Source organism: Podarcis tiliguerta, assembly GCF_965153285.1.
Source record: "Podarcis tiliguerta genome assembly, chromosome: 13".
NCBI classification, from domain to species: domain Eukaryota; kingdom Metazoa; phylum Chordata; class Lepidosauria; order Squamata; family Lacertidae; genus Podarcis; species Podarcis tiliguerta.
The window spans coordinates 12,799,142-12,824,623 of NC_139546.1; the positions used below are offsets into that span (position 1 = coordinate 12,799,142).

The 25,482-nt window shown below is 48.7% G+C and overlaps 1 protein-coding gene across 3 annotated transcripts in view; it reads right to left on the reverse strand.

The window, feature by feature from the left end:
- GRN (granulin precursor) overlaps positions 1-25,482 on the reverse strand; it is a 34,665-nt gene that overhangs the window by 4,269 nt on the left and 4,914 nt on the right. For 2 of the 3 annotated variants that reach the window (XM_083407628.1, XM_083407630.1), the window contains exons 2-13: positions 15,986-16,145; positions 14,068-14,229; positions 12,682-12,766; positions 12,385-12,506; positions 7,589-7,727; positions 7,349-7,455; positions 6,074-6,206; positions 4,707-4,804; positions 3,037-3,276; positions 1,186-1,422; positions 799-1,026; positions 79-306 (exon numbers count right to left, since the gene is read on the reverse strand). In XM_083407628.1, coding sequence (XP_083263754.1) covers positions 79-306; positions 799-1,026; positions 1,186-1,422; positions 3,037-3,276; positions 4,707-4,804; positions 6,074-6,206; positions 7,349-7,455; positions 7,589-7,727; positions 12,385-12,506; positions 12,682-12,766; positions 14,068-14,229; positions 15,986-16,145 — 1,939 coding nt within the window. Of the gene's footprint in view, positions 1-78; positions 307-798; positions 1,027-1,185; positions 1,423-3,036; positions 3,277-4,706; positions 4,805-6,073; positions 6,207-7,348; positions 7,456-7,588; positions 7,728-12,384; positions 12,507-12,681; positions 12,767-14,067; positions 14,230-15,985; positions 16,146-24,863; positions 25,034-25,482 lie in introns of those variants that run through there. The other variant, XM_083407629.1, reaches the window with a different exon arrangement.

Consider the following 25,482-nt stretch of genomic DNA (forward strand, 5'->3'; position numbering starts at 1 on the left):
TCGGTAAGTCCTAGGCTCTGTTGTTTAACCCACAGCGCCACCCGCGTTAAGTTTGTGCAAAGCCCCGGCTGCACTCACGTTGGGCAGCTGGCAGCAGCTCCACCCGCCCGAGACATCCCTGCAGCAGGTCTGCCCTTCTTTGCAGCTGGTTGTGTCGTTGCATCGGATGCCACGGTTCTGAGTCACACCGGCAGGATGCTTGGGAGTCCAAGGTAGAGAGTGCTGCGGCGACTGGCAGGTTTTCTGACCTGGATCACAAGTGTAATCTTTGGGGCAGCAGTGGACACGGTCTGGGCAACAGACAGCCTGCAGGGGAGACAATAGAGAGATACAAGAATAGGAGCTGGCAAGATTTAACATCAAAGATCAGAGACCAAAACGGCAAAAAAATTCTGAGAACCACTGGCCTCGGGCATCGTGAATTCACAAGAGGCCGAGAAAGAGGAGCAGGATTTGAATCTGGGACATCCTGGGGTCAGAGCTCAGTCCCTTATGCTGCACCAGCTCTTTAGGAGACGATGACTACAAGGGCTGAACCCCAGGAACCGTTTTCCCAGCTGGAAGCATCTTAAGAAAACACAGGGATTGGCCAATGGGGAGAAGGTGAGCCACCAAAGAGGTTCCTCTTTTTAGAACCACTGCCTGCCACAAAGGCATATTACAGCAGGGGAAGGATTCCCCTTTGTTTAAAAAGAGAGTTCAAGTTAGGTTTTTCTTGAACTGCACAGAACAGCACCATCACTTTAGTTTCACACTTGATAGCAACTTGTTGGGGACTCTTCCGCCACCCCAGCTTACCTCTGGGAAAGGGCAGCACCCCCACTCGCCCGAGGGCATCCGGCAGCAGGTGTGCCCGTCTGGGCAGCTCGCCTTGTCGTCACACCTGATGTCCTTCACCTCCCTCAGCCGAATGAGAGCCATCGAGACCTGCTGGGAAGGCCGTCCGCTTTGGACGCAGGAGCCGTGTTCCACATCACAGGTGTAGCCCCCAGGGCAGCAATTCTTTTGGTCAGAGCAGCAGACGGCCTGCAGAGAAAAGGAAGGAAGGGTGAGGACTTGCTCCTCTTCAGGGGCCTATAGGCAGCTCCCCAAATCAACCACTCTTTACCTGTAAGGAAACCGCTGCCGCCATGACACACACACACACACACACATTTTGGGGATAAACCCGCCCGCTCGACGTACCTGTGGGAAAGGGCAGCAGGCCCAGGCCAGCGGTCCGGCCATGCAGCACGTCTGCCCATCTGCGCAGCTGAACTCCTCGTTGCATTTCACGTTCCTGCTCAAAGAGGCGAAGCCAACGACGGCCGGCTTCTTCTCCAGCCAAGGGATGCTGCCTCCGTTCTTGGTGCAAGTGCCTTCCGACAAGTTGCACTGGTAGTCGGCAGGGCAGCAGTGGGAGCCGTCCTTGCAGCAGATGGCCTGGGGGGGGGGGAGGCAGAGGGGGTGGGAAGGAACTCGTGAGCCTGGAAGGAATCGGGGACAGGATTTACAATCTCTGACTCTGAATGGTGGCAGGGTCTCTGGTCTCACCAAGTCTTCAATGGGATTTTGTTTGGAGACCCAAGTCAACGATGCTACGGGAATCAACGGAATAGCCTACTCCTGTTCCTAAAGGTAAAGGTAAAGGTAAAGGTACCCCTGCCCGTACGGGCCAGTCGTGTCCGACTCTAGGGTTGCGTGCTCATCTCGCTCTAGAGGCCGTGAGCCGGCGCCATCCGAAGACACTTCTGGGTCACGTGGCCAGCGTGACGAAGCTGCAGCTGGCGAGCCAGCACCAGCGCAGCACACAGAAACACCGTTTACCTTCCCGCTATAAAGCGGTCCCTATTTATCTACTTGCACTTTGACGTGCTTTTGAACTGCTAGGTGGGCAGGAGCTGGGACCGAACAGCGGGAGCGCACCCCGCCGCGGGGATTCGAACCGCCGACCATACGATCAGCAAGTCCTAGGCACTGAGGTTTTACCCACAGCGCCACCCGCGTCCCACTCCTGTTCCTAGTCAGCTTCAAATTACAGGCTGATTTTGTAGGTTTTTCAAAAGAATGCATGGGGTGGGGGAACGGCATTATATGCTGGGGGGGGGGGGGCCCTGACCAGATGAGTTTTTCCTTCATTGCTAATGAAACCTCACATTTTTCTTCCAAATGTGTTGGAAGCCCCAGGGACAGAGCAGTTGTGCAGGGGAAGTGCTAGATGGCATGAAAGGGCAGAAGAGTCCCTTCCCGATCCATCGGGATAAAGTAATGAAATTATTACTAATCTGGCAAATCACTGGGCACCCCCAGCTGCCCAATGCAAAGCCAGAACCAAATTAGATGGGATTGCATCAGGTTAGGGAGCTGCTGCCATCCTGCAAAAAGTGGGAGAACCAATTTAAATGGGAAACGCAGGGGAGAGAGCCGGGCTGAAAATTTGCCAGCCCATATTTTACTTGCCCACATATCCCTCTCTCCAGGCGCTTTGGGCTGCGACACTGAAAAGGCTTGGGAAAAAGCAGAGAGGGAAAGGAGCCCAAGAAAAGGAAGGGGCCTAGAAATATCACTGACCGCAACACAAACCATAGGGCAGGTTACAGGTAGGTAGCTGTGTTGGTCTGCCGTAGTAAAAAATAATAAAAAAGAATCCTTTCAGTAGAACCTTAGAGACCAACTAAGTTTGTTATTGGTATGAGCTTTCGTGTGCATGCGATTGGCGAGGGGGAGACAGAATTTCACTGAGCAAAAGCCACTGGTTTCTAGTTGTCAAGATGCACCTCCTTGCTGGGTAACGGCATTATGCAATCTGCTGTTCACCCCACAAATGGGCTCCGCTTGTTCCCATTTTACAGGCAGCAAAACTCTGGCCGTGAGCACACTCCCAGCGCTGCCAGGCTTGAACCCACTTCCCCCCCTTTCCGTTCCACAGCCAAGACACTTGGAGGGCACAGGCCACTGTGGCATTTGGCAGTGAGTGTTGATTTAGCCGGCCCAGGCAGAATCCCCAATTTTCGGGGCAGGGAGGAAGAGATGGGACCTGCCCCACCCTCCTCTTACCTCTGGCAAGGGGCAGCAGCCCCACGCGCCCGATGACAGACGGCAGCAGGTGTGCCCTTCTGGGCATTCCGTGTGGGCATCGCACGGCACTGCCGTGCCCGCAGAGCTCACAGGCAGGGAGTGTGGCTCTGCTTTCGCCAGCCACGGGATGCTTCTGTCGCCTTCGTCGCAGGTTCCCGCGGCCACGTTGCACGTGTAGCCCTTGGGGCAGCAGTGGACGTGGTCTGAGCAGCAGACAGCCTGGAAAAGGACACGGAAGGCTCTCAGATTCATTCGTGGAGCAGTCGACACAGAGAGGGCACAAGGAGGCTGCCACCTAGCCATGGAAGAAAGACCCTCCCCACCAGCCCAGCTAGCAGAGATCCTTTTCGACATAGAGGTTCCTGAACATTTTCAGGCCACCATCCCCTGGGTCTCCTGGAGCCTCAGAAACTACAACTAATCCAGAATGCAGCTGCCATGCTGGTGACTGGGAGCAGTCGCTGGGACCATATACAGTGGTACCTCGGGTTACATACGCTTCAGGTTACAGACTCCGCTAACCCAGAAACAGTACGTCGGGTTAAGAACTTTGCTTCAGGATGAGGACAGAAATCGTGCTCCGGCGGCACAGCGGGAGCGGAAGGACCCATTAGCTAAAGTGCTGCTTCAGGTTAAGAACAGTTTCAGGTTAAGAACGGACCTCCAGAACAAATTAAGTTCTTAACCTGAGGTACCACTGTAACTAGTCCTAAAGGAGCTTCAGTGGCTTGCAGTATGTTTCTGAGCACAATTTAAAGTGTTGGTAAAGCCCTAAACGGCTTCGGCCTACTACACCTGAAGGAGCGTCTCCACCCCCATTATTTAGTCCACACACCAAGATCTAGCTCCGAGGGCCTTCTGGTGGTTCCCTCACTGCAAGAAGTGAGGTTACAGGGAACCAGGCAGAGGGCCTTCTTGGTAGCGGCGCTTGTCCTGTGGAACGCCCTCCCATCAGATGTCAAGGAGATAAACAACTACCAGACTTTTAGAAGACATCTGAAGGCAGCCCTGTATCGGGAAATTTTAAATGTCTAATGTTTCACAATTTTTTATGTGCTGTAAGCTGCCCAGAGTGGCTGGGGAAACCCAGCCAGATGGGTGGGGTATAAATTAATAATAAATAATGATAATGATGATTATTCCCAGTTACCCCTCCCATATAAAAACATGCAGAATAGTGGCTACTCACTAAGGAACATAATAAGCAACACAGTAAAATTGAAAGCAGTAACCATCTGCTACACATTTGTTCAAAATCCAAAATTGAACTACGTTCAATTAGTTCTACAAAAATGGAGAAGCTGGTGTCATTGGGTATCAGATTCACCCAAGTCTGATAGTCATTTACACCTCCAGCGCCCCCTGCCACCCCCTTGCCTCTTAGTGCCCCCTAATACCAGGGGGCAGTAATGCCCCCTTTGGAAACCACAGTTTTAACAGCAGGTACCGGGGACAAGGCCTGGTACCCCCACAGGCAAAACTATAGGATTCGTCCCCCCACACAATGGCCACTTCCTGACTTGAATGAGTCAAAACCCTTGCCCCACAGCAGGAACAAATGAAGATGTCTTGGTCCACCTAGTTCAGGACTGACTGACTGAGCCTGGGACCATCTGCACCCCTGTCCCCTCATCCATCGCTCCTCTTACCTCCTCCAATGGACAGCACCCCCATTCACCTGGGCTTTGCAGGCAGCAGGTGTTCCCATCTGGGCAGGTGTGCTCATCGTCGCACTGGACAACACCAACTACAGAAGGGGAGGCAGGCATATCGGAATGGGAACCAAGAACGCCCTACCTCAAGGCTGTTTTGGGCAGCCCTTGGCAACAATTAACTCCCCCCTGAACCCCCCCCCCACGGTCTTGCCAAGGCCGGGTAAGTGAGGTGCTGGGCTTTGGGAAGGAGGTGTGGTGTTCTGGCAGAGTCCTGGTAGCGCTTTCCAAAGCCTAGTAGCGCTTTCCTAGTTTTAGGAAGGAGGTGGAAGGGCTCTAGGACCCTGCCAGAGCTTTGCACCTCCTTCCCGAAGCCTGGTGTGTTGCTTAGCTGGTATGGGGAAGGCAGCATGAGGGGTGAGGAGTATCAAGTTTTGGTCTCGCTCCCTTAGGAGCAGAGGAAGCTGCATTATACCGCGCTAGAGCATTGGCCCATCTAGCTAAGGACTGTCTACACCGACTGGGAGTGTCTCGCCACTGTTTCAGGCACAGATCTCTCCCAGCCCTAACCTGGGGATGCCAGATAGATAGATAATTTATTACGGTCGGAGACCAGCTTATAAAACACACACGGGGGTACAGTCACAGAAGGAAAACAAACAATTGAAACAATGTACAACAATAAATTTAAAAACAACATACAACAATAAACCACCGCAGCGAGCTGACCCAGAGTCACCCATAGAACCGAGTTTGGGGATTTTCTTAACGAACTAGTTTGCGTTGGGAGATGGTCTGTGCCGACAGATCTGTACACAGAATCTGGCGACCATCCGGGTCGTCTTCTGATCTTTGCCTAACAGGAATAGGTCGAATTTTTGCTTTTCCGAGAGGTCAGCGAGCCTCACCAGTAGGGGATCAATGGTCTTAACTACGTGCCTCTTCATAAAAGGGGCATCTAAAGAACAAGTGCTCTGGGCTTCCTATCTCCCCCAATGAAGAGGTGCAAAGTCTCAGTGTATGGGACTTTTTTCAAGGCTCCTTCCAGGACCAGCGAGGGCAGGGCCGAGCTTCTGGCGAGTGTAAAGGCCCTTCTTGCAGAAGATGCCAGAAATTGAACCTGGGACCTTCTGCTTGCAAGGCAGATGCTCCTCCAATAAGCAGCAGCCCCTCTCCAAAAGTCTACATCATGGGCAGCCAACCTGGTGCCTTTCTGAAGCAGCTGACCTACACCACCCAACCACTTCTGACACCACGATGCTAGCTATCCCCATTCGACATAATGTGCGCAGGCGTCAATTTTCGCCTCCCTTGCTGCGTTGCAGAATACCACCCCCCCACACACACACCGAGTCCTGCCTCACCTGTTTGGCGGAGGTCCACAGCGAGGTGCAAGATGGGCCATGACCTCTGCGGGGTCATAGTGCATCGCGAGTGCTCCAGGTCGCACGTGGTGCCCTGTGGGCAGCAGTGAATGTGGTCCCTGCAGCAGACAGCCTGGCAGGAGGCGAGGAAAGGTTGTGGGCATTAGATCCAAAAGGGCACTGCCTGCATCTGCCTAGCTTGGGACGTAGGGTGGGCTGGAGGGCACCAGTTCATGCCAAACATTGCAACCCATGCTTCTGGTTTGAGGACGGCATCTTTTCCATATCTTGCTGGTACGGGCAGCAAGCCCAGAGGACAAGTGCTAATTTACAGCAAGGCTTCACGGAAAAGAGGGCCAACAGACACCCCAAAGCTCCCCTAAAATGAATCAAGTGTTGGGGAGTCAAGGTCCTCAGAAGAAGCTGCGTTGGTGGATCTGTGTTGCTGGGAGTAAGACTGGTCAATATATCGTCCAAAATCAGTTTGAAGTCCATATCATGATATTGTTTTCATAATTTTTGACCTGGAAATGTATCGCGAATCACGATGTGTGTGTGTATGCTCTGTGCAAAAGTCAAAATGTGGGGGAAACCGTGAAGCCAGCCAATGCCTCTACAATGCTCTGTCCTTATTTCAGACATTGTGATACAGTCATACCTCGGGTTACAGCCGCTTCAGGTTGTGTTTTTTTGGGTTGCGGACCGCTGAAACCTAGAAGTACCGGAATGGGTTACTTCTGGGTTTCGGCAGTCACGCATGCGCAGAAGTGCCGGATCGCAATCTGCGTGAGCGCAGATGCGGTTTGTGGTGCTGCGGGTTGTGAATGTGCATCCTGCACAGATCATGTTCGCAACCCAAGTGTCCACTGTATATTGGTGTATTGCAAATATATATTGTGATAAATTGTGATGTCAAAAACCAGGCATCGCCCAGCGCTAGAGTACAAGCCTCAGGGAAGTGGGCAAGTGAAAGAGGGAGGTGATTTCTTGCTTCACCCCCACAGCCAAAATCCAATGTACGGTAGAACTTTGGTTCTCGAACGGCTTAGTTGATGAACAAATTGACTCCACAACGCCTTGGTTTTTGAATGATTTCAGGAGTTGAACGTACTTCCGGAACAGATAGAGTTCAAGAACCAAGGTTCTACTGTATGTTGGTCAAAAAAATAGCTGCCACAATTTGAATTTAGCGAGAGCCGCAGGCCTAGCAACACTGGCCCCTTCCACGGAACCCACACAGTCCCATCCAGTTGTCTTTCTGAATTTGATACTTACATTGGGTAGGTGGCAGCAGCCATATTGGCCCGTCGGGAGAATGCAGCAGGTGTCTGTATCCGGGCAGCTGGACTGATTACCTGGGCAGAGACTGTTCCGAGGTGAATCTGCAGAGGAGGTTCAGAGACAGGAATTTAAGGGGGTAGGATGAGCTCCCTTGTCAGAAGGGGAATGAAGAACTTCTGCACTGAATGGGCAACAACTCCAGGTCCACCCCATCCTTCACGCCCCGCTCCGTACCCAACAGAACCGCTCGCCTGCTCGCTGGGAACTTCTTCTGAAGAGGGTGCTCCCCGGAGGCTGCAAAGCACCGCGCGTGTGGCAGGTCGCAAGTTGTGTTGTGTGGGCAGCAGTGGATCTTGTCTTCACAGCACAATGCCTTGGGAGAGAAAGAGGCGAGGAATGTGACAGTAAGCCCAAAATCCATTATTTCAACTGGTTGTTTTTTTAATTTTATTTTCATGTTGCTGTTATATATTTGCTTTTCTTAGCTTACGGGTTCACCGTACTTTCAATATTTAATTGTAAGCCACCCTGATCATGTATCCCAAAGATTGTGCTTTTATCATTGCCTTTTATACCCAAACAAGTTTCTAGTCTAGCATGGATGATGGGAGGTGTAGTCAAATGACCACGGATAACAGCCACGGGTTTCCCATCCCTGCCTGATTTGATTTGCTGCTTGCTTCACACACACACCTCAATTACCTGGTCCTATTTCTAAGTTATTCGCTCACAAGTACATCAGCACACACAGTATCTTTCCTTCAAGAAGCACCACCTCAAGCTTCTTAGCAGCTATATTACACAGACTCTTTTGCCAATGGCTTCAGAAAGTTCAAGAGCACTTGTGCCTTTGAGATGTTGAGTTCGTAATGACTTTCTCTTAAGTTTTTTGTTTTTTTTTACATTTTTAAATATTTAGTAAGCTTTTTTAAGAGGTGTCAAGTTGCATCCCAGCATAATTACTTAAGGAGGAGCTTCGGTTCTGAAACACATCCAGCTATAATACTGCATTCAGCTATAATGAAACTCTCACAAATGTGGACTTTGGAGAACCCATTTCTGCTTTTTGCATTCTCTCACGAATTTGCCCCCTGCTTCTTTTTGAGTTTTCCTTTTCTTTTTGCACGACCTGGAGCCGTTCTATAGTGCACCTGCTCTCTTGCTGCATTGCAGAGACTCCTCCCCACCCCCCAGCTAGCCAATGGGTCTTGCTACCCCATAAGACCCACTCTCCCCTCTGGGAATCTTCAGGGATTCAAGCCGCACAGACACACTTGGTATCAATGGTACAAGGTATGGCCAGAAGTTGCTCCACAACCTCCTGATCATTACAAGAACTTAAAACCAAGTCAGACCCAAGGCAGTGAGGGATCCAAAGGTGGATCTTGGGGCAACTTGGAAGAAGATCAACAAGGATTTCCTATTCTGTTGTTTAATAACAGCAGCAACCAAACTACACTCCCAGTACAATTGCTGAAGAGCAGAAAGTTGGGGCAGGTGACAAGGATTGTATTCTGTGGAGGGTGCCTCATTACGGTAGAAGGGGCACTGCCCCCCCCAACCTCGCTCTTCCAGAGGGCAACTCTGGTTTATCTGCTTTCTCCGCCTCAGTCCCAATGCTGCCTTGCAGAACTCGCCAGAGAGCAAGATGGTGACTGAAGGAGACTGAGTTGGCTTTGCTTGGCGTTGGCTCTGGCAGCACCTGCTGTTGGGCTCCTTGTCTCCTGCCCTACCAGTCCCAAACATGCACCGGCCACCACTGAATTTTGTGTGCGTGGAAGGACTGGGACGCAGTTCGGTTCTGCCACTCACATTCCTGGGCTCAGAATTCTTTAACTGTTAAGTGCTGGCCTTTGGCGTCTGGTTCTGGCTGGCAGATCTTTGGGTTCTAATCAATAGCAAAGTAGAATGTGGGAGCCTGAAGTCCACCCGCCTCTGATCTCGACCACTATTGTCTACTCTGACAGACAGCAGTAAGTGCTCCGTCATGGTGCTGTGGCACCCGCAAGGTCTCAAGACAACTGCAGGTGCCTCTCAGAAGCCTCTGCTTTTCCATCAGGTTGGCTTTTAGCGGTCAGGAAAAAGGCAAGCTAAAGATTTAATAATTTACGACGGGTTTTCAGATTGTTAGTCACCCAAAGGCTAGACTTCAAATCAATTACCGTATTTTTCGCTCTATAAGACGCACCAGACCACAAGACGCACCTAGTTTTGGGGGGAGGAAAACAAGAAAAAATATATTCTGAATCTCAGAAGCCAGAACAGCAAGAGGGATCGCTGCGCAGTGAAAGCAGGAATCCCTCTTGCTGTTCTGGCTTCTGGAATAGCTGCACAGCCTGCATTCGCTCCATAAAACGCACACACATTTCCCCTTACTTTTTAGGAGGGAAAAAGTGAGTCTTATAGAGCAAAAAATACGGTAATACCTTGATTTGGGGGGGGGGGGAACACTGTTCTCTGCAGCTTTTGCTTATACTAAGTGTTTTGTGAGTTGCGGAAGCATCTGCAGAGAAAGCACAGAACAGAACACTGGGTGGGGAATCCAGATCTCTCTTGACTTTAAAACCAAGTTCCTAGTCCCTTGGGCTGTACATATATGGTTGAAAGCGCACAAGAAACGTGTTAAAATCTCAGAAGCAAGAAAGGTGGCTGAGTGGGGTGCTAGGCCTTCAGTGTGATTTGCGATTACAAGAAAACAAATATGACACAAAGTGCTAGCAAGTGAAGAAGTGTGTGTGTGTGTGTGTGTGTATATATATATATATATATTATTGTATATAGTTTATATATATATATATATATATATATATCTTTATATATATATATATATATATATATATGCAGGTTTTGGTGTCCTCGGGTGTCTTCCCGTGTAAAAGTTGGGGTGTCTAGGCGACGTTTCGACGAGGTCTCACTCGTCATCTTCAGGCTGGTGCTTTCGGCTTCTTGTTACTGGAACAGAGCAGGATCTCAGTGTTTGAGTTCCTATAAATACTGTTGAGGAGGTGTGGTGTATAGCCTCCAATGTTCTGGGCAGAGAGGAGGTTCCCAGGCTAGTGTGCCTTTTCTTCTTTTGTTCCTTAATTACTTGAGGGATATCTTGAGTGATTTCTTGAGTGATTTCCTGAATCCCACTTAGGTGGGTCATTAGGTGTGGATTAGTTGCTAAAGCCTTCGTGTCTTGAACTCTTGAACTTTGTGAAGAGTTTTTCTGAGAAGATGGCTGTACTGCACTTGGTTGTGCTCTGGCTTGGCTTCGTGTATAGGGGCGAGCTGTGGTTTTGTGGCCTGTGCCAGCCAGATCTGTGTAGGGATTGCAGGGGGGTGCAGCATCCGGAGGTGCCACCCTGGTTTGGCTACTGGATGGTGTCTGTAATTTATCTGTGGAGAGGGTCTGGGTTTGGGTCTGGTGTGGTTGATTGGTGATGGCGTTCTGTGTGCCTATGGATCTGGTGTCAGATTTTGTGGGGAGGGCTAATTTCCAGATGTCTGGCAAGCGGGATGTGTCGTCACGCTTGTTCATGTTGTGAGGGTGTTTCTCTATCTCGATGGCTTCCATGATTATTCTCTTGTGGTGATGTTCCATGTTAAAGAGCAATTTGGAATCTGCAAAATTAATTTCGTGTCCTGTTTCTTTCATGTGTTGGAAAAGAGAGGAAGTTTTTTCTTCTTTTTTGACGGCATTCTTGTGTTCTGCGATCCGTGCATTTATTCGTCTGTTTGTTTGTCCAATGTACGTGGCTGGGCAGACTTTGCAGGGTATTTCATAGACCCCTTGGTTTTCCAACTGAATTTTATCCTTGGGGTTTCTGAGGATATTGGCTATTTTTTGGTTGGTGCAAAAGGCTGTTTTGATATTGTGTTTATGGAGGATTTTGCTAATTTTATCTGTAGTGCCCTTGATATAATATATCCAATCAACCACACCAGACCCAAACCCAGACCCTCTCCACAGATAAATTACAGACACCATCCAGTAGCCAAACCAGGGTGGCACCTCCGGATGCTGCACCCCCCTGCAATCCCTACACAGATCTGGCTGGCACAGGCCACAAAACCACAGCTCGCCCCTATACACGAAGCCAAGCCAGAGCACAACCAAGTGCAGTACAGCCATCTTCTCAGAAAAACTCTTCACAAAGTTCAAGAGTTCAAGACACGAAGGCTTTAGCAACTAATCCACACCTAATGACCCACCTAAGTGGGATTCAGGAAATCACTCAAGAAATCACTCAAGATATCCCTCAAGTAATTAAGGAACAAAAGAAGAAAAGGCACACTAGCCTGGGAACCTCCTCTCTGCCCAGAACATTGGAGGCTATACACCACACCTCCTCAACAGTATTTATAGGAACTCAAACACTGAGATCCTGCTCTGTTCCAGTAACAAGAAGCCGAAAGCACCAGCCTGAAGATGACGAGTGAGACCTCGTCGAAACGTCGCCTAGACACCCCAACTTTTACACGGGAAGACACCCGAGGACACCAAAACCTGCATTCCTGTACCCGTGAAAATCTACGAAAGCATATATATATATATATATATATATATAAACACCCACAAAAGGACAAATTATGCAAATGAAAGATGCTTGTATCATTTATAGACTGAAGAATTAAGCTTCTTCGGCACTGATTTTCATAGGCTAGTGATGCAGAAGGAAGATATCAGGGTGAAATGGCATTGCCAACAAGAACTGTACATTGTAATCGTTGGACATGACAATCTTTGGACTATCCTTGGACTTGACGACAATAAAAACATACAGAAGCTTAACGGTAACATGATTATGTTATTGCCACCAGGCACTGTGCTTTGCAATTTTTTGACATGACGACTACAGTTTTATTATATATAATGTTATGTTACTTTATAGCCAGTTACGTGTGTGTTGTGGTATTCTGAACATGAATTATGTAACGAGGCAATCGTGGTGTGTGTTGAGCTGAGATTCCTGCATTGCAGGGGGTTGGAACAGATGACCTTTGGGGGTCCCAACTCTACGATTCCATCTGCCGGGCCCCCATACCTCGGGCATCGGGCAGCACCCCCAGACTCCATCGGGCATCATACAACAAGTAGACTCGTTTGGGCATTCCGATTCCCCATCTGGACACTGAACAGCACCAACTCTGGCAGGAAAGGTTGGAACTAGAAGCCAAAAGCAACAGAAAATCCATGTTAAAAGTAAGTTCTAGCCGATTTTCGAAAAGCATTCAGAGGAAGCCACTGGGATAGTTAGATAATTCTTCTTGCCAGGTTTCGCAGTTCATTGTTCCGGCTGGGACCACCCCTCTCTCCTTTCCATCACCCTGCCCCAAGGTACCTTCACTCTTAGAGCAGGATTTCCCGTCTGGACTGCAGTGGGAGCCAAGAGGGCAGCAATAGTGACCGCCAGCACAGGAGATGCCCTGTAAGAGAGGAGCATAGCTGTCAACTTACAGATTTGAAAATAAGGGACCAGCAGCCTCGAAAATAAGGGATCAGCAGCCAAAATAAGGGATTTTAGTCAACCAGCTGAAATACAAAGTTAAAAGGGACCAGATAATTTTGGAGAGCAGTGCCGGTTTTTAGCCCTTCATTTCCAGAGGTTGCTGCTCAAGCTGATGAAACACTGCAATTAAATAACTACAAGCAGCAACCACTTCTCGCGCAAAACAAAGTCAAAGCTACAAAGATGCTACCCCAGGCAGTTCGGCGGCCGCGAGGAGGATGGTGGCGGAAGGGCCCGAGGCTTCCACCCGTCCCGGCAGGGAGGGGCTCCCAGGGGCCGAGGCTGGTGAGAGGAGGCCGGAGCAGGGCGGGCCAGGCAACCAAGCAACACAGTTGGAGCCTCCCTCCTCCCTGGCCGGCAGGGAGGGAGGGAGAGGAGCTGCCTTCTTTGAAACCTGGGAAATTTAAGGGACGTCATCAATAAGGGACAGCAGAGGGACACGGCGCTGGCATAAGGGAGTTTCCCGCCAAATAAGGGACGGTTGACAGCTATGGAGAGGAGGGGAATGTCAGGGGAAAAGACATTCAGCACAAGAGATGGGGGTGGTGATTTCAGGCTCAGAAGGAACCTGCCTTTGCCTGGACCACAGCAGGACGAGTATTTTCTAGGCAGAGGTGTTGGGAACTCAAGTCTGCCCATGAACTAGACAGGGAGGCATGGCAGCCATGTAGCTGGCTGAAGTCACTCAGTGGGATGCTTTCCTTCCATCCCTTTCCAGGACGACAGTCAGTTGCCATCCCCTCCTTCTGTGCTCAGTGCTCCACTGTGCTCAGGTTAAGCGGAGATCACAATGTCGATTCAGAAGGTTGGTGGCTCACCTACTCAGAGGAGAGATTGACTGAAAAATCTTGCAGTCATGGCTGGGGATAGGAAGAGATTTCAGAGAGGTTTCTGCTGCCTTCCCAACTAAAAAGCACTCTACCCACAAACTCTGGCAGAGACCTTTCTGAGATACTCAATACGAAAATCATATTTCTCCTCCTTTTTAATCACCCAGTTAGGAGCAGAGTCCAAATGGAAACAGAGATCTATTATGTGTTAGAACATCTGTTCTGAGATTTATTTCAGCACAGAGCACAAAAGGGAAGGAGGCAGGCTGAGGCTACAAGGTGTGGGACACGGAGGCTGAAACTGTCCCTTTCGGCTATCCCGAAACAGTCCTGGAGAAAGACCTGCACCTCGCAGGAACACCCTCCGATGTTCTCTTCTGTGTCTCACCTCTTTCCAGGGGCAGCAGGCCAAGTCATCGTCTGGAGTACGCAGGCAGGAGTATTCCGCCGGGCACACACGGCCATCTAAGCACGTAACACCAGAGGGCTCCACCACCTGGTGGAGAGAGTTGTCTTGCGGAGGGAACATGCGCAGGGAGACACCTGTGAACTGAAAACAGAAAGAGGAAGTGGGAAAGTGGGGAGCAGAACTGGCCCCGTGCAGATACCCACACAGACCCAAGACCTCCCTGAAAGAAACAACTGATACAGAGCTGGGGGGGGGGTGTCATGTGGCTCAGTCAGTAGGGCGCGAGACTCTTAATCTCAGGGTTGTGGGTTTGAGCCCCACGTGGGGCAAAAGATTCCAGCATTGCAGGGGGTTGGACCAGATAACTATTGAGGTCGCTTCCAACTCTACGATCCCATGATTCTAGGGTTCTACTCCATGTTAGAAACTCAGGTATATAAGCTTGGCGCCAAATGGCTCCTTAAATGAAGGTTGCGGTCATCAAATCAGAATGTCTAGTTGGAATAGGCCAATATATATGAGAACTGTCCCCTGGATCAAGTTCTCATATATCTTTAAGTTCTCAAAGTTCTTAACCTAAGCTCAAGGTTGTCATCTGAACTAGCCAGATGTTTAACTGAGAATCAATCAGTCCATTGTTTGAAAAAATGAGACTTTAGAGCCCCAAAGTGGCAACTGGACATTTCGTTTTGGCGTCTGCGGCCTTGGTTTAAGGAGCCATTTGGTGCCTAGATTATATCTGAGTTTCTAACACTGCCAACAGCCCTACCCTCCATGAATTTGTCTAAGCTTCTTGTAAATCCACCCAGGCTGGTGGTGGTCATTACTACCTCATGGGGGTCAGGGGGAGGGAGTTAACTATGGATATATATATGCACAGGTGTACATAGAGGTTCAGGGTTATATGGACTGGTGGAACACTGTTCTATTCTGATCCTATTCAGGTGTGCTATTGGTGCACATGTGCCACAGACAGGTGGGGTGAGCCAGAACAGCAAGCTCAGTTCCACTGCCAAGTATGTGGCAGGGAGCCATTTTACTTGTGGACTTTGAGCTCCAGCCAGTGTTAGAAACTGGTACAGAAAAGCTAGGAGCCAAACGGCTCCTGGGGCCTGGGTTACAGGCGCCAAAACAGAATGTCTACTTGGGGGAGGGGGGTTGTCGGCAACACTTTTTATTGGCATGGATGAACTTTATTACGGTCTCAGACCAGGATTATTATTTATTATTCTGATAAGCTTGAACTAATAATTCACATAAGAGAGACATTGTTAATAGCACTTTTTTTATCAGAAATTGTTAATACATGTTTAATCTGGTGTTTACAATATTGGTACCATAGTTCAGTTTTCAAAACACTCTACTCTTTACTGTTAAACTCCTTGACATATTGTCTATCCTTAACATGTACTTCATGGCTTCAAAGCACATACATTTCAGTAATCCTTGAGTGTCACCCAGGCGCAAAAAAGGCACCTTTTTGAGGCACTCGCAAATGGAGAATCTTTAGGCGCAAAATGCACCTGGCGCCCTGCTAATTTTGAACCCTGTCTTCAACTCATGGAGAGGGAAATAGTGAAATCCTCATATGTGGGGTGAGGATTTTATTTCTATTAAAAATATAAGCTTTGGGAGTATTTGTTTTTCCTGTTGTGGCTTTTTTATGCGTCCTTCCTGTGTTTTAATTTGTATTTATGCATTATACAAACATTTGTGCACCATTCTGGAATCTTTCTGATGTCCAGAAGTACTTTAAATAAACGATTGTTTAAAAAGGGTGCATTTAATGGAAGGGGGGAAACAGCTCTGCCTTTATGAAGTTGGGAGAGCAAAGTTGGGAGAACGACAAAGACTTGGCTTTTCACCTACTTGTGGAAGGTGCAAATCTGGTTCTCACCTGAGGCTGGTCACAGCAGGAATATCCATCTTCTCCAGAGAGCTTGCAACAAACGGAGGATCCCTTACAGCTATGGCCATCGGGGCACTGCAGAGAAGAAGCTGACCCTCCAAGCACTAGGCACACAAACAGCTGTACCCACCACATCTTGGCCAAGAACCTGAAAAGAGAAAGATGGAGAAAAGGACAGGTGTTGGTTAATTACAGGCAAGTCAATATCCTCCTGCTACACCACTGCGATATATAACCAAGCCTTTGGCCTTTAACTATCTGTGGCTTTTTAGAAGTGAGTGGGATGTTTCTAATGTATTCCTCTTTCCTCTTGTTTTTAAGGTATCTACGGGGGATTACTGTCTGTTTGGTTGTAAGTTGTTTTGGTGAGAAAGCAGGTTCACAGGGCGTCAGTGAAGTTAAGTCTTTATTCAAGGAAACAAGGTGGACTCAGGAGGCCACGCCTAGTGGGCACAGTGACTCCTCCTGGTAGATCTTGCCCCTGTGAGGCAGTTGTGGGGAGTCTGAAGGTCACTGTTGCCTAAATCTCCTCCTCCCCTGGATCCAAGCAATTGGAGTCGCCTTCATCTTGCATGTCCTTGCTTCTCCCTCTTCATACCTCTTCTGGTCCTGGGAGACCAAGGAGGAGGGGAGGGGGGGTCACAGCAGGAAGGGGGGACAACGACAACAGCCCAGCTTGCTCACCAGCCTGACTTATCTCTGCCTCTTGCCCTCCACTGCTTCAGCTTCTGCCCAGAGTCTGGACTTCTCTCTGCCACAGACTCCCCCCGCTTCCTAAACCCTGTTGTCTCTTCAGCTTCCGACACCTCCTCCTCCCCGTCTTCAACCTCTTACCACTCATCGTCCTCCCACCACCCACCCCCAGGCTCTGAGCCTTCTTCCCCTGGGGGAAGTCCATGATATCTGGGTTGCCTGGGCAAGATAAAGTGACTGACAAATTTAATTAATTAATAATAATAAATGCCAAGAAGCAGATCCAAGCATAAACGAGAACATGTGCATCAAAAACGTGACCCAGAACTCTGACCTACTGGAGTATCACATGACTCAGCTGGGTCATCAGCTGACTTAACTGACCCTCGTGCGACTCAGGCATTTTGTACAACATCATGTGAGGAAGCTCTGGGTGTGAACAGAGACGGTAATGGGAAGTTCTAGGCAACGCTGCATTGGGCCATAGAGTTCCCGGCTGCAGGCTGGAAGGAAAGGCCTGGGCGGTTGTCACTGAGCTCCCATCGCTGCCCAAGAAGTCTTCAAAGCAAGCAAGACCAACCCTACCATTAGGCAGAATGAGGTGATGACCTCAGACAGCAGATGCTGAGGGGCAGGGTGCAGGGTGGATAAAAAAAAAATCCATGATTTTTTAAAAATAAAATGCTTTTGGAGGAAAAACCTTTCTAAAGATAGTTTCCTATTTAAGTTACATTATAGTCCAAAGGCTATTCATCAGGAAATAAGGATTTGTTTTAAGTTTTTATGTGCTCAGTCTAATTTAAAAAAAATTGTTTAACCATATCAGTTAACAAACATGGAAACATATGCTATAAATGTTATTGTTTTAGTTAAATAAATTGTTATTGAGGAAATGATTATTTTTCTCCTTCCAATACAGCAGAAAAGTTGTCCAAATATAAACAGTTAACTTATTAAACCTCACAATAATTTCATAATTATCTATGTATTTCTAATAGTTTAACCAAATCAGTAACTTTTGATATAGCTGTAAAAACTGCTCTGAAAATTTATTATTCCAAAAATGAAACCTTTATCTGGTTGTAAATATTAAGATTATACCAGCAAGAATGAGTCTTTCTGTAAAAAGATGATTTAAATCAAATCCACCCTGGTTTGGCGTACAGAGCTGTGTGTACCCCATGGCCAGCGCTGTACCTCCTGAGCTAGCCGAGTGCCCTCAGGTGAGAAGCAGGATTTTGCTCCATTCCAGTGTTGAGGTAACTACCAGTCCAGCTACCTACTGCACACAGATTAAATTTATTACATTTATATCCCACCAAGGAAGGGACGCGGGTGGTGCTATGGGTTAAACCACAGAGCCTAGGACTCGCCGATCAGAAGGTCGGTGGTTCGAATCCCCATGACGGGGTGAGCTCCCGTTGCTCGGTCCTTGCTCCTGCCAACCTAGAGGTTCAAAAGCACGTCAAAGTGCAAGTAGATAAATAGGTACCGCTCTGGCGGGAAGGTAAACAGAATTTCCGTGCGCTGCTCTGATTCGCCAGAAGTGGCTTAGTCATGCTGGCCACATGACCCGGAAGCTGTACGCCGGCTCCCTCGGCCAATAAAGCGAGATGAGCGCCGCAACCCCAGAGTCAGCCACGACTGGACCTAATGGTCAGGGGTCCCTTTACCTTATCCCACCAAGGAGCTCAAGGTGGCCTACTTGGTCTCCCCACTTTCCCCTCACAACAACCTTGAGAGGTAGCTTGGCTGAGAAAGAGTGACTGGCCCAAGATCACCCAATGAGCTTCATGGCCGAGTGCGGATTTGAACCCTGGTCTCCCAGGCCCAAGTCCAACAGTCTGACCACTACGCCACACTGGAATGGCGCAGGGCATGGGGATGTCTGCTTACCCTTCAGGCAGCAAAATACATTGGGCTAGACCAGTAGCCACAACTACCACCAGGCCTAGCATCAGAAAATATGAATCCCGTCCCCAGTCCCTCTTCAGAACAAAGCATTGCTATGTTGCTGTTTTAATTTAATAACAAAATAAAAAACTTTGTATATTACGGCATTTTTTTGAATTCTGTATTTGCAGTCAAACTTTGAGGGGATCCTTGGCTGAAAGGTAGCATGACTGCAGGGGGTTAGACTAGATGAACCTTGGGGTCCCTTCCAAACTTCAGAATTCTATGACATAATATGCAATAGCTTGCCATACTGAGTTTTAGAAAGGCTCTGCCTGCCTGAAGCAAGTGCCTCTTATAAAGAGGTCGCTGGCCAGGTTAGGGGGTTTGGGGGTGGGTGCGCAGGTGGGTTCTCATCTCTTTCTTGCCACAGAAGTCCAAAATAGAGCCAAATTGGCAGCCGCAATCAGGAACTGAAATTTATGTGTCCCTGCAACCGAAATGGAAACTTTTGGTCTGCAGCTTCTGAGACTGACTGACTGACCGACTGACTGACTCACATACACACGTACACACACACAGAGAGAGAGAGAGTTGAAATGAAACTTTCATGAAACGAAACTTTCAGGGTGGAAGCAAAGGAGGCAGAACAAGCAGATTCCATAAAATGCATGCGCTAGAGAGAGATCAAGGCGCTAACTTTTGAGTTAGAAAGCACAGCGTCTGAATTGACATGGGTTTCACCTGAACTTAAGCCCGCTCTGCACTCCACTTCCAAACTCAACGTCTACCCTTTCCAGCCTATAAAATTAACTTGGCCCCCAGGAATACAAAATCACAATTCCTACCTACTCAGAGGTTCGTTTACCCACAAAAAGGAGTTGGCCGCAATAAAGCAGGAAGACCATTCCTTTCTCCAGAACCAGTAGTTTAGGAACTGTAGAATTAGGTGTGAAGTCTGCGATTTACAGATCTAAAAGATTTTTCAGATCAGCTTGCTAGCAGGAGGAGTCAATTAGCCAAAGGGGCAATTAAGGAACTGTATTTTTCGCCCTATAGGACGCACTTTTTCCCCTCCAAAAATGAAGGGGAAATGTGTGTGCATCCTATGGGGCGAATGCAGGCTTTCACTGAAGCCTGGAGAGCGAGAGGAGTCGGTGTGCTCCGACCCCTCTCGCTCTCCAGGCTTCGGGCAGCTATCTGCAAGCCTTCAGAGCGCAGCAGGAGTTCCCACCGGGCTCCCAAGGCTTGCGGATAGCAGCCTGCATCCCGAAGCCAGGGGCGCGCTGAGCAGCTGCTCCTTCGACGGAGATGTGCAGTGTGTTTTGCGTGGACAGTGTGTTTTGCTCCCGCTTGCGTTCGCTTTGGGCAGCGAGCGGCTCGCAGCGCCGCCCCTCCCCCCTTGCTGCGGAATCTCGCCCCGGATTGGGAAGCTAATTGGCTTCTGCGGCGCTGCTGCAGCTGCTCTTCTTCAACAGGGGATACTGGCAAGCAGTCGGCCGAGGCTCCCTCTCCACCCTGCTACCCCAGGAAGCGCTGCGCAACAAGGCAAGGGTGCGCCGTCGGGGAGCTCCCCGCTGAAGAAGCCGCGCAGGGAGCGGGAGCCGCAGAACCTGAGGCAGCGCACCCCAGGCTTCGGGCAGATGTCTGCAAGCCTTGGGAGCCCGCAGCCTGCAGCCCGAAACCCTGGGGGGGGGGGGCGGAAATATTTTTTTTTCTTTATTCCCCCCCCCCAAAAAAAACTAGGTGTGCCCTATGGGCCGGTGCGCCCTATAAGGCGAAAAATACGGTACTTTGCAAAACCTGAGGACAGCTGGTATCTACAGTGTGCACAATGCAAGACCGAAGATTTGAGCAACAGCGTCTTGGGAGAAATATGCACTTCAATCTGGACTAGCCAATCCAGACCAGCCAAGCTTCATACTCATCATGGTGGGACACCCCAATCGCTTGGCTTCAGAAATCTGATGGGGTTTGCAAGGAAGCCTGGTTTCTTCAGCAGTTGCTCCATAAAGGAGTCATGATGTAAGGATAGGAGTCGTAACTCCCATCAGCCAAGCTCCACAATGGCTGGAGGTCTAGGGTTTTTCCCCCGTCCCAGCTATAGAGGAACAGAAAGGATGAGAGAAAGAGAACAACACATGCCCTTCAGAACCAGCTGCCTTTGACGAGGCTGAACCTAGTTCCTTCTTTGCAATTACTAGTTCCCCAATTCATCTGCAGGTGTTGATGAATGGTTTTAAATGCATGTTCATCATGTGGCACCCTGAAACAGGGTAATCAAATTCAAATAGCCACACCATGTGAAAAACGTCCTCTGTGAATGCTTGTGCAAAAATCTTTTTGTCCATCTGCAAGAAACTTGCAATTGTGGCGCAGGCCCTCCTTCCTCAATTCCACCCAAGTTATAACGACAAATTAAAGCTGTTGGGATGCTGCACTTCCAAACAGCCACTGGGAAGAGGCAGATTGCTTGGATAACATGATGCCCAGGGATGGGGCAGTGGTGGCGCTGTGGTCTAAACCACTGAGCCTCTTGGGCTTGCCGATCGGAAGGTCGGCGGTTCGAATCCACTCAACGGTGGTGAGCTCCCGTTGCTCTGTCCCAGCTCCTGCCAACCTTGCAGTTCGAAAGCACACCAGTGCAAGTAGATAAATAGGTACCGCTGTGGCGGGAAGGCAAACGGCATTTCTGTGCGCTCTGGTTTCCGTCACAATGTTTCGTTGTGCCAGAAGCGGTTTAGTCATGCTGGCCACATGACCCGGAAAGCTGTCTGTGGGCAAACGCCAGCTCCCTTGGCCTGAAAGCAAGATGAGCGCTGCAACCCCAGAGTCGCCTTTGACTGGACTTAACAGTCCAGGGGTCCCTTACCTTTTATGTGCAAATAAATATGAGCAAGAGTGGGCAGGGCAGATCTTTCTCAAAAAGATGTCTGACTTGTACTTTTTTTTGGCCATCACACACTCACAGAATCAGACCCTGAAAAAGAAGGAGTCACGGAGACCTGTGGCAGTGCAGTCACTGGGGTGAAGTTGAAAAAGGGGAGGAAATTCAGGCTTACAGGTGGCTTGTTGACCTGTACCACTGTGAACAGACACACTCCCTTCTGCTATATAGCCCTAGGCTTCTCTTGCAAAGCACAAAGAGCTGGCGCTCCTAAAATATTACTAGGAAACAGTAAAGAAACAGCCCTCCTTCCCGAACCTGATGTGCCTCTTTCTCCTGTCTGCTGCCCCCCCCCCCCCTTGCAACACAAGCAAAAGCCAATCCCTTGCGGAGCCAAACTTCCTTACGTCTCAGAACTCACAACAGAAAGATGATCCAACTAGAGTATGGATCTACACAAACTGCAGTAGTTATGTGCAGGCAATGTGATCTCGCAAGACATGTCGAAGCAATGTACATGGATGGATCAAATAGCTGTTTGTTTTATGTGTTGGTTTTTCTACCAAATCCCTTGTTCTCTAGATACCCCTCTTGTTGAGTAAACTTGTCTCCGTGTCCAAAAAGAGGGTGATCCAGAAATGGCAAAGTGGGAGATTCTCTTGTGGGCCAATTTATTATGCCAACACCTTCAGATCACAAAGGTTGTTCTAAAAAATGGATTCTCTGGTTTTTGTTTTTTTTAATTATATCCCATGAGAGGTGTCAAAGCAGCAGTGCTCAAAGTGAAGGCACTGCAGTCCCTACTCACAGCTGAAGCCAGGGGACATATTCATAAGTAATAATTGTTTCAATTAACAGGCATGGTAGTATACCCTTAAATTAGGCATACCAAGCCCCCCTTGGGTCTTAACGATGTACAGAATGTCAGTAGCCAAGCGACACCATTTCCCTTTCATAGCAAAATGATTTCTTTGCCACTTAGCACATTGCGTTTCTGGGGCTGTTACAGGAAAGACTTGGAAAATGAAAGAGAAACTCAGACGGACATTTTTGCTGTCGCAGTCTTGCCAAGTCAAGAAAGGTTCGGGCACTCCCAGCTATGTAGCTCCTTTAAGATAGTGCCAGGACCACAACAGCTCAAGGTTGGCCTCTCCCCATATGAACCAACACAGACCTTGAGTTCATCACCTGAGGCCCTTCTTTGTGTGCCTCGTCCACACAAGGTCTGGAGATTGTCTCCACATTTGTGAAAGCTCGCCTGGCACCATCATTAGATATTTTTAGGTGCCGGGCAAAAACTTTCCTCCATAACTGGGCCTTTACCCATCTGTGGCCTTTTAGAAGCGGGTGGGAGGTTTTTAATGTATTTATTTTCCCCCTTGGTTTTAATTAATCTATTTTGAATCCCAACATCTATTTGATTTTAAGTCACTTTGAGTTACCCTGGGCAAGAAAAAGTGACTAAGAAATTAAATAAATGATAATATATGGAGCCAAAGTGCCGCTGGCATAACCAGATCATATGCCTTGTTGCAATCACTCCTGAGTATCGGAACATTACACTTAAGAAACATGTATCATGCAGGTACACCAAGCCAAGAAGTTCGGATTGGCTGCAGCTCATTCATTTTTGACTCGTTCTTCAACCCCAAAGCATTCCTAGCTAACAGGCCTAAGTATGACAACTACTGGTCTCCCCCAAGATTTATAAAACAGCAGAACAGTAAAAAGAAAAAAAGAAAAATGTTAACTACAGCCAGTCAGGACTTAAGTGAACATCCAAAAAAAATCCTGGGCAAACAAAAAGGTCTCCACCTGGAGCCAAAGAGATTACAAAGTCCAAGTTTTATCCCTGAGAAGGTGAGCAAAAGGACTGAAAAAGAGCAATTGCAGACCTTGCCTCCGCCAGGAGGGAGACCTAGTACAGATAAGGTGGGGAAGATCTCAACAACTGGACATAACCATGCAGAAGGAAATGGCCTTTAAAGCCCACTGGCCCCAAACCGAAGAAGGTTTAAACAGTGTTAAGAATTAGCCAAGCGCATTTTGTTCCTGGCTTTCGACCACTTGCGACCAAGTGAAGATGCCTGGGCTCCAGGAAGACGTCTAACGTCTCCATCACCTGGAGGTGCCTGCCTGGAGATCACTGGATCTGGACTGTTTTCACAACACACCCTGTAGAATTCTATCAGTTATATTTTACCTGCACAATCGGAATGAATTTCTGGAACCTGCCTGAGCAAGAGCAGTCGCCTTTAAGAAAAAAAAGGTCGCAATGTATGTGGACTTTTCTTCTTTTAAGTTTTCAAAGCTATTAACCTAGCTCATGGTTGTTATCTGAACAAGCCAGGTGTTTAATTGAGAATCAGTCACAGTCAGTCCATCGTTTGAAAAAATAAAGACTTTAGAGCCACCTACTGCAAAATGGGGGACGCGGGTGGTACTGTGGGTTAAACCCCAGAGCCTAGGACTTGCCGATCAGAAGGTTGGCAGTTTGAATCCCTGCGACAGGTGAGCTCCCGTTGCTCGGTGCCTGCTCCTGCCAACCTAGCAGTTCGAAAGCATGTCAAAAGTGCAAGTAGATAAATAGGTACCCCTCCGGCGGGAAGGTAAACGGCGTTTCCGTGCGCTGCTCTGGTTCTCCAGAAGCGGCTTAGTCATGCTGGCCACATGACCCAGAAGCTGTACGCCAGCTCCCTCAGCTAATAAAGCAAGATGAGCGCCGCAACCCCAGAGTCAGTTTAAGGAGCTTCTATCACTGGTTCAAAGTCTCTAACACTGGTTTAAAAGTGTCAGGATCAGCACCAGGTAGCAAACACTGTGCTTCACCCGGTACCATACATGAATAGCCCCTCTCTCTCTCTGGCAGGCCTCCAGATATTTTGAAATACAGCTTAGCTTCTCAACATTTGAAGGGCACCAGGGTGGGGAGTTGCCCTCGAGGAACCCAAGCATCCACAGCCAAGCTAATACTACAGAAAAGTTATGGGGTGTGGTAACTGTGCATATTCCACTGCAATGGCACAGTCACCTTTTCCACAAGAATCCCAGGACATCGTGAGTTTGCTTGCGATGGGTGTAAGACCACTATCCATCCAGCAACCATTATGCTCTCTGTGCAAAACAGCCTCCATGGGAGAAAACGAACAGGTTTCCCCTTAGAAGCACACAGGAAGCTCCTCATTTAGCCAAATACTGCCTACACCAAGCGACAGCAGCTTTCCAGGGGTTCACAATAGGCTTCTCCCTGCCAGAGCTGGGGATTCAACCTGGAACCTCCTGCATGCAAAACTGAAGACCGATGCCAGACTGCAACGCTCTGGCCTTGCCCTGTCTGCTTGAGATCTCAGCACAGACACACCTACAGAACAAGAGGCGAAACACAGAACTCACAATGATCCGAACTCCGTAAGCAGGCAACACACGTTGACTTCAACCAGAAGAGAGCACACACACTGATTTTTGGGTTCAGTTTGTGAGGAAGTAAAAACCGAGTTGCGAAAAGGAAGTGCAACGTAGTCTCTTGTACAATAACCACAAGAAGCCATAAACAGAGACAGGACAGCAACCTTCAGGGCGTAGGTTTCGAGGTCAACTTATATAGAATCACAGAATTGTAGAGTTGGACGGGATCCCAGAGGGTCATCTAGTCCAACCCTCTGTAATGCAGGAATAATGTGCGGGGGGTTTTCAACAGCTGCACAGAAAAGGCCACTCTAGCCAGCTCTACAGAGCACAGTGCAGCTGTTTTTAACCACTATGAGTGTAAGAACCAGGCCTAGCAACCAGCCCCACCTGACACAGCTCAGAATGATTGCTGCTGTTATTTATTTAGCAGAAAAAAACCATCCTCTGGGGCTGACCCCTGGCTTTTAAAGCCGTTGCCAGAGCTAACAGTGCAGGACTTAATTATCGACAGCACTTGGCACCGAAGCGAGATCCCAGGGTCAAATCCTGACTGTGTTTTTTATTATTGTTTATTACATTTTCTATACTGCTCGTCACCCGAGGA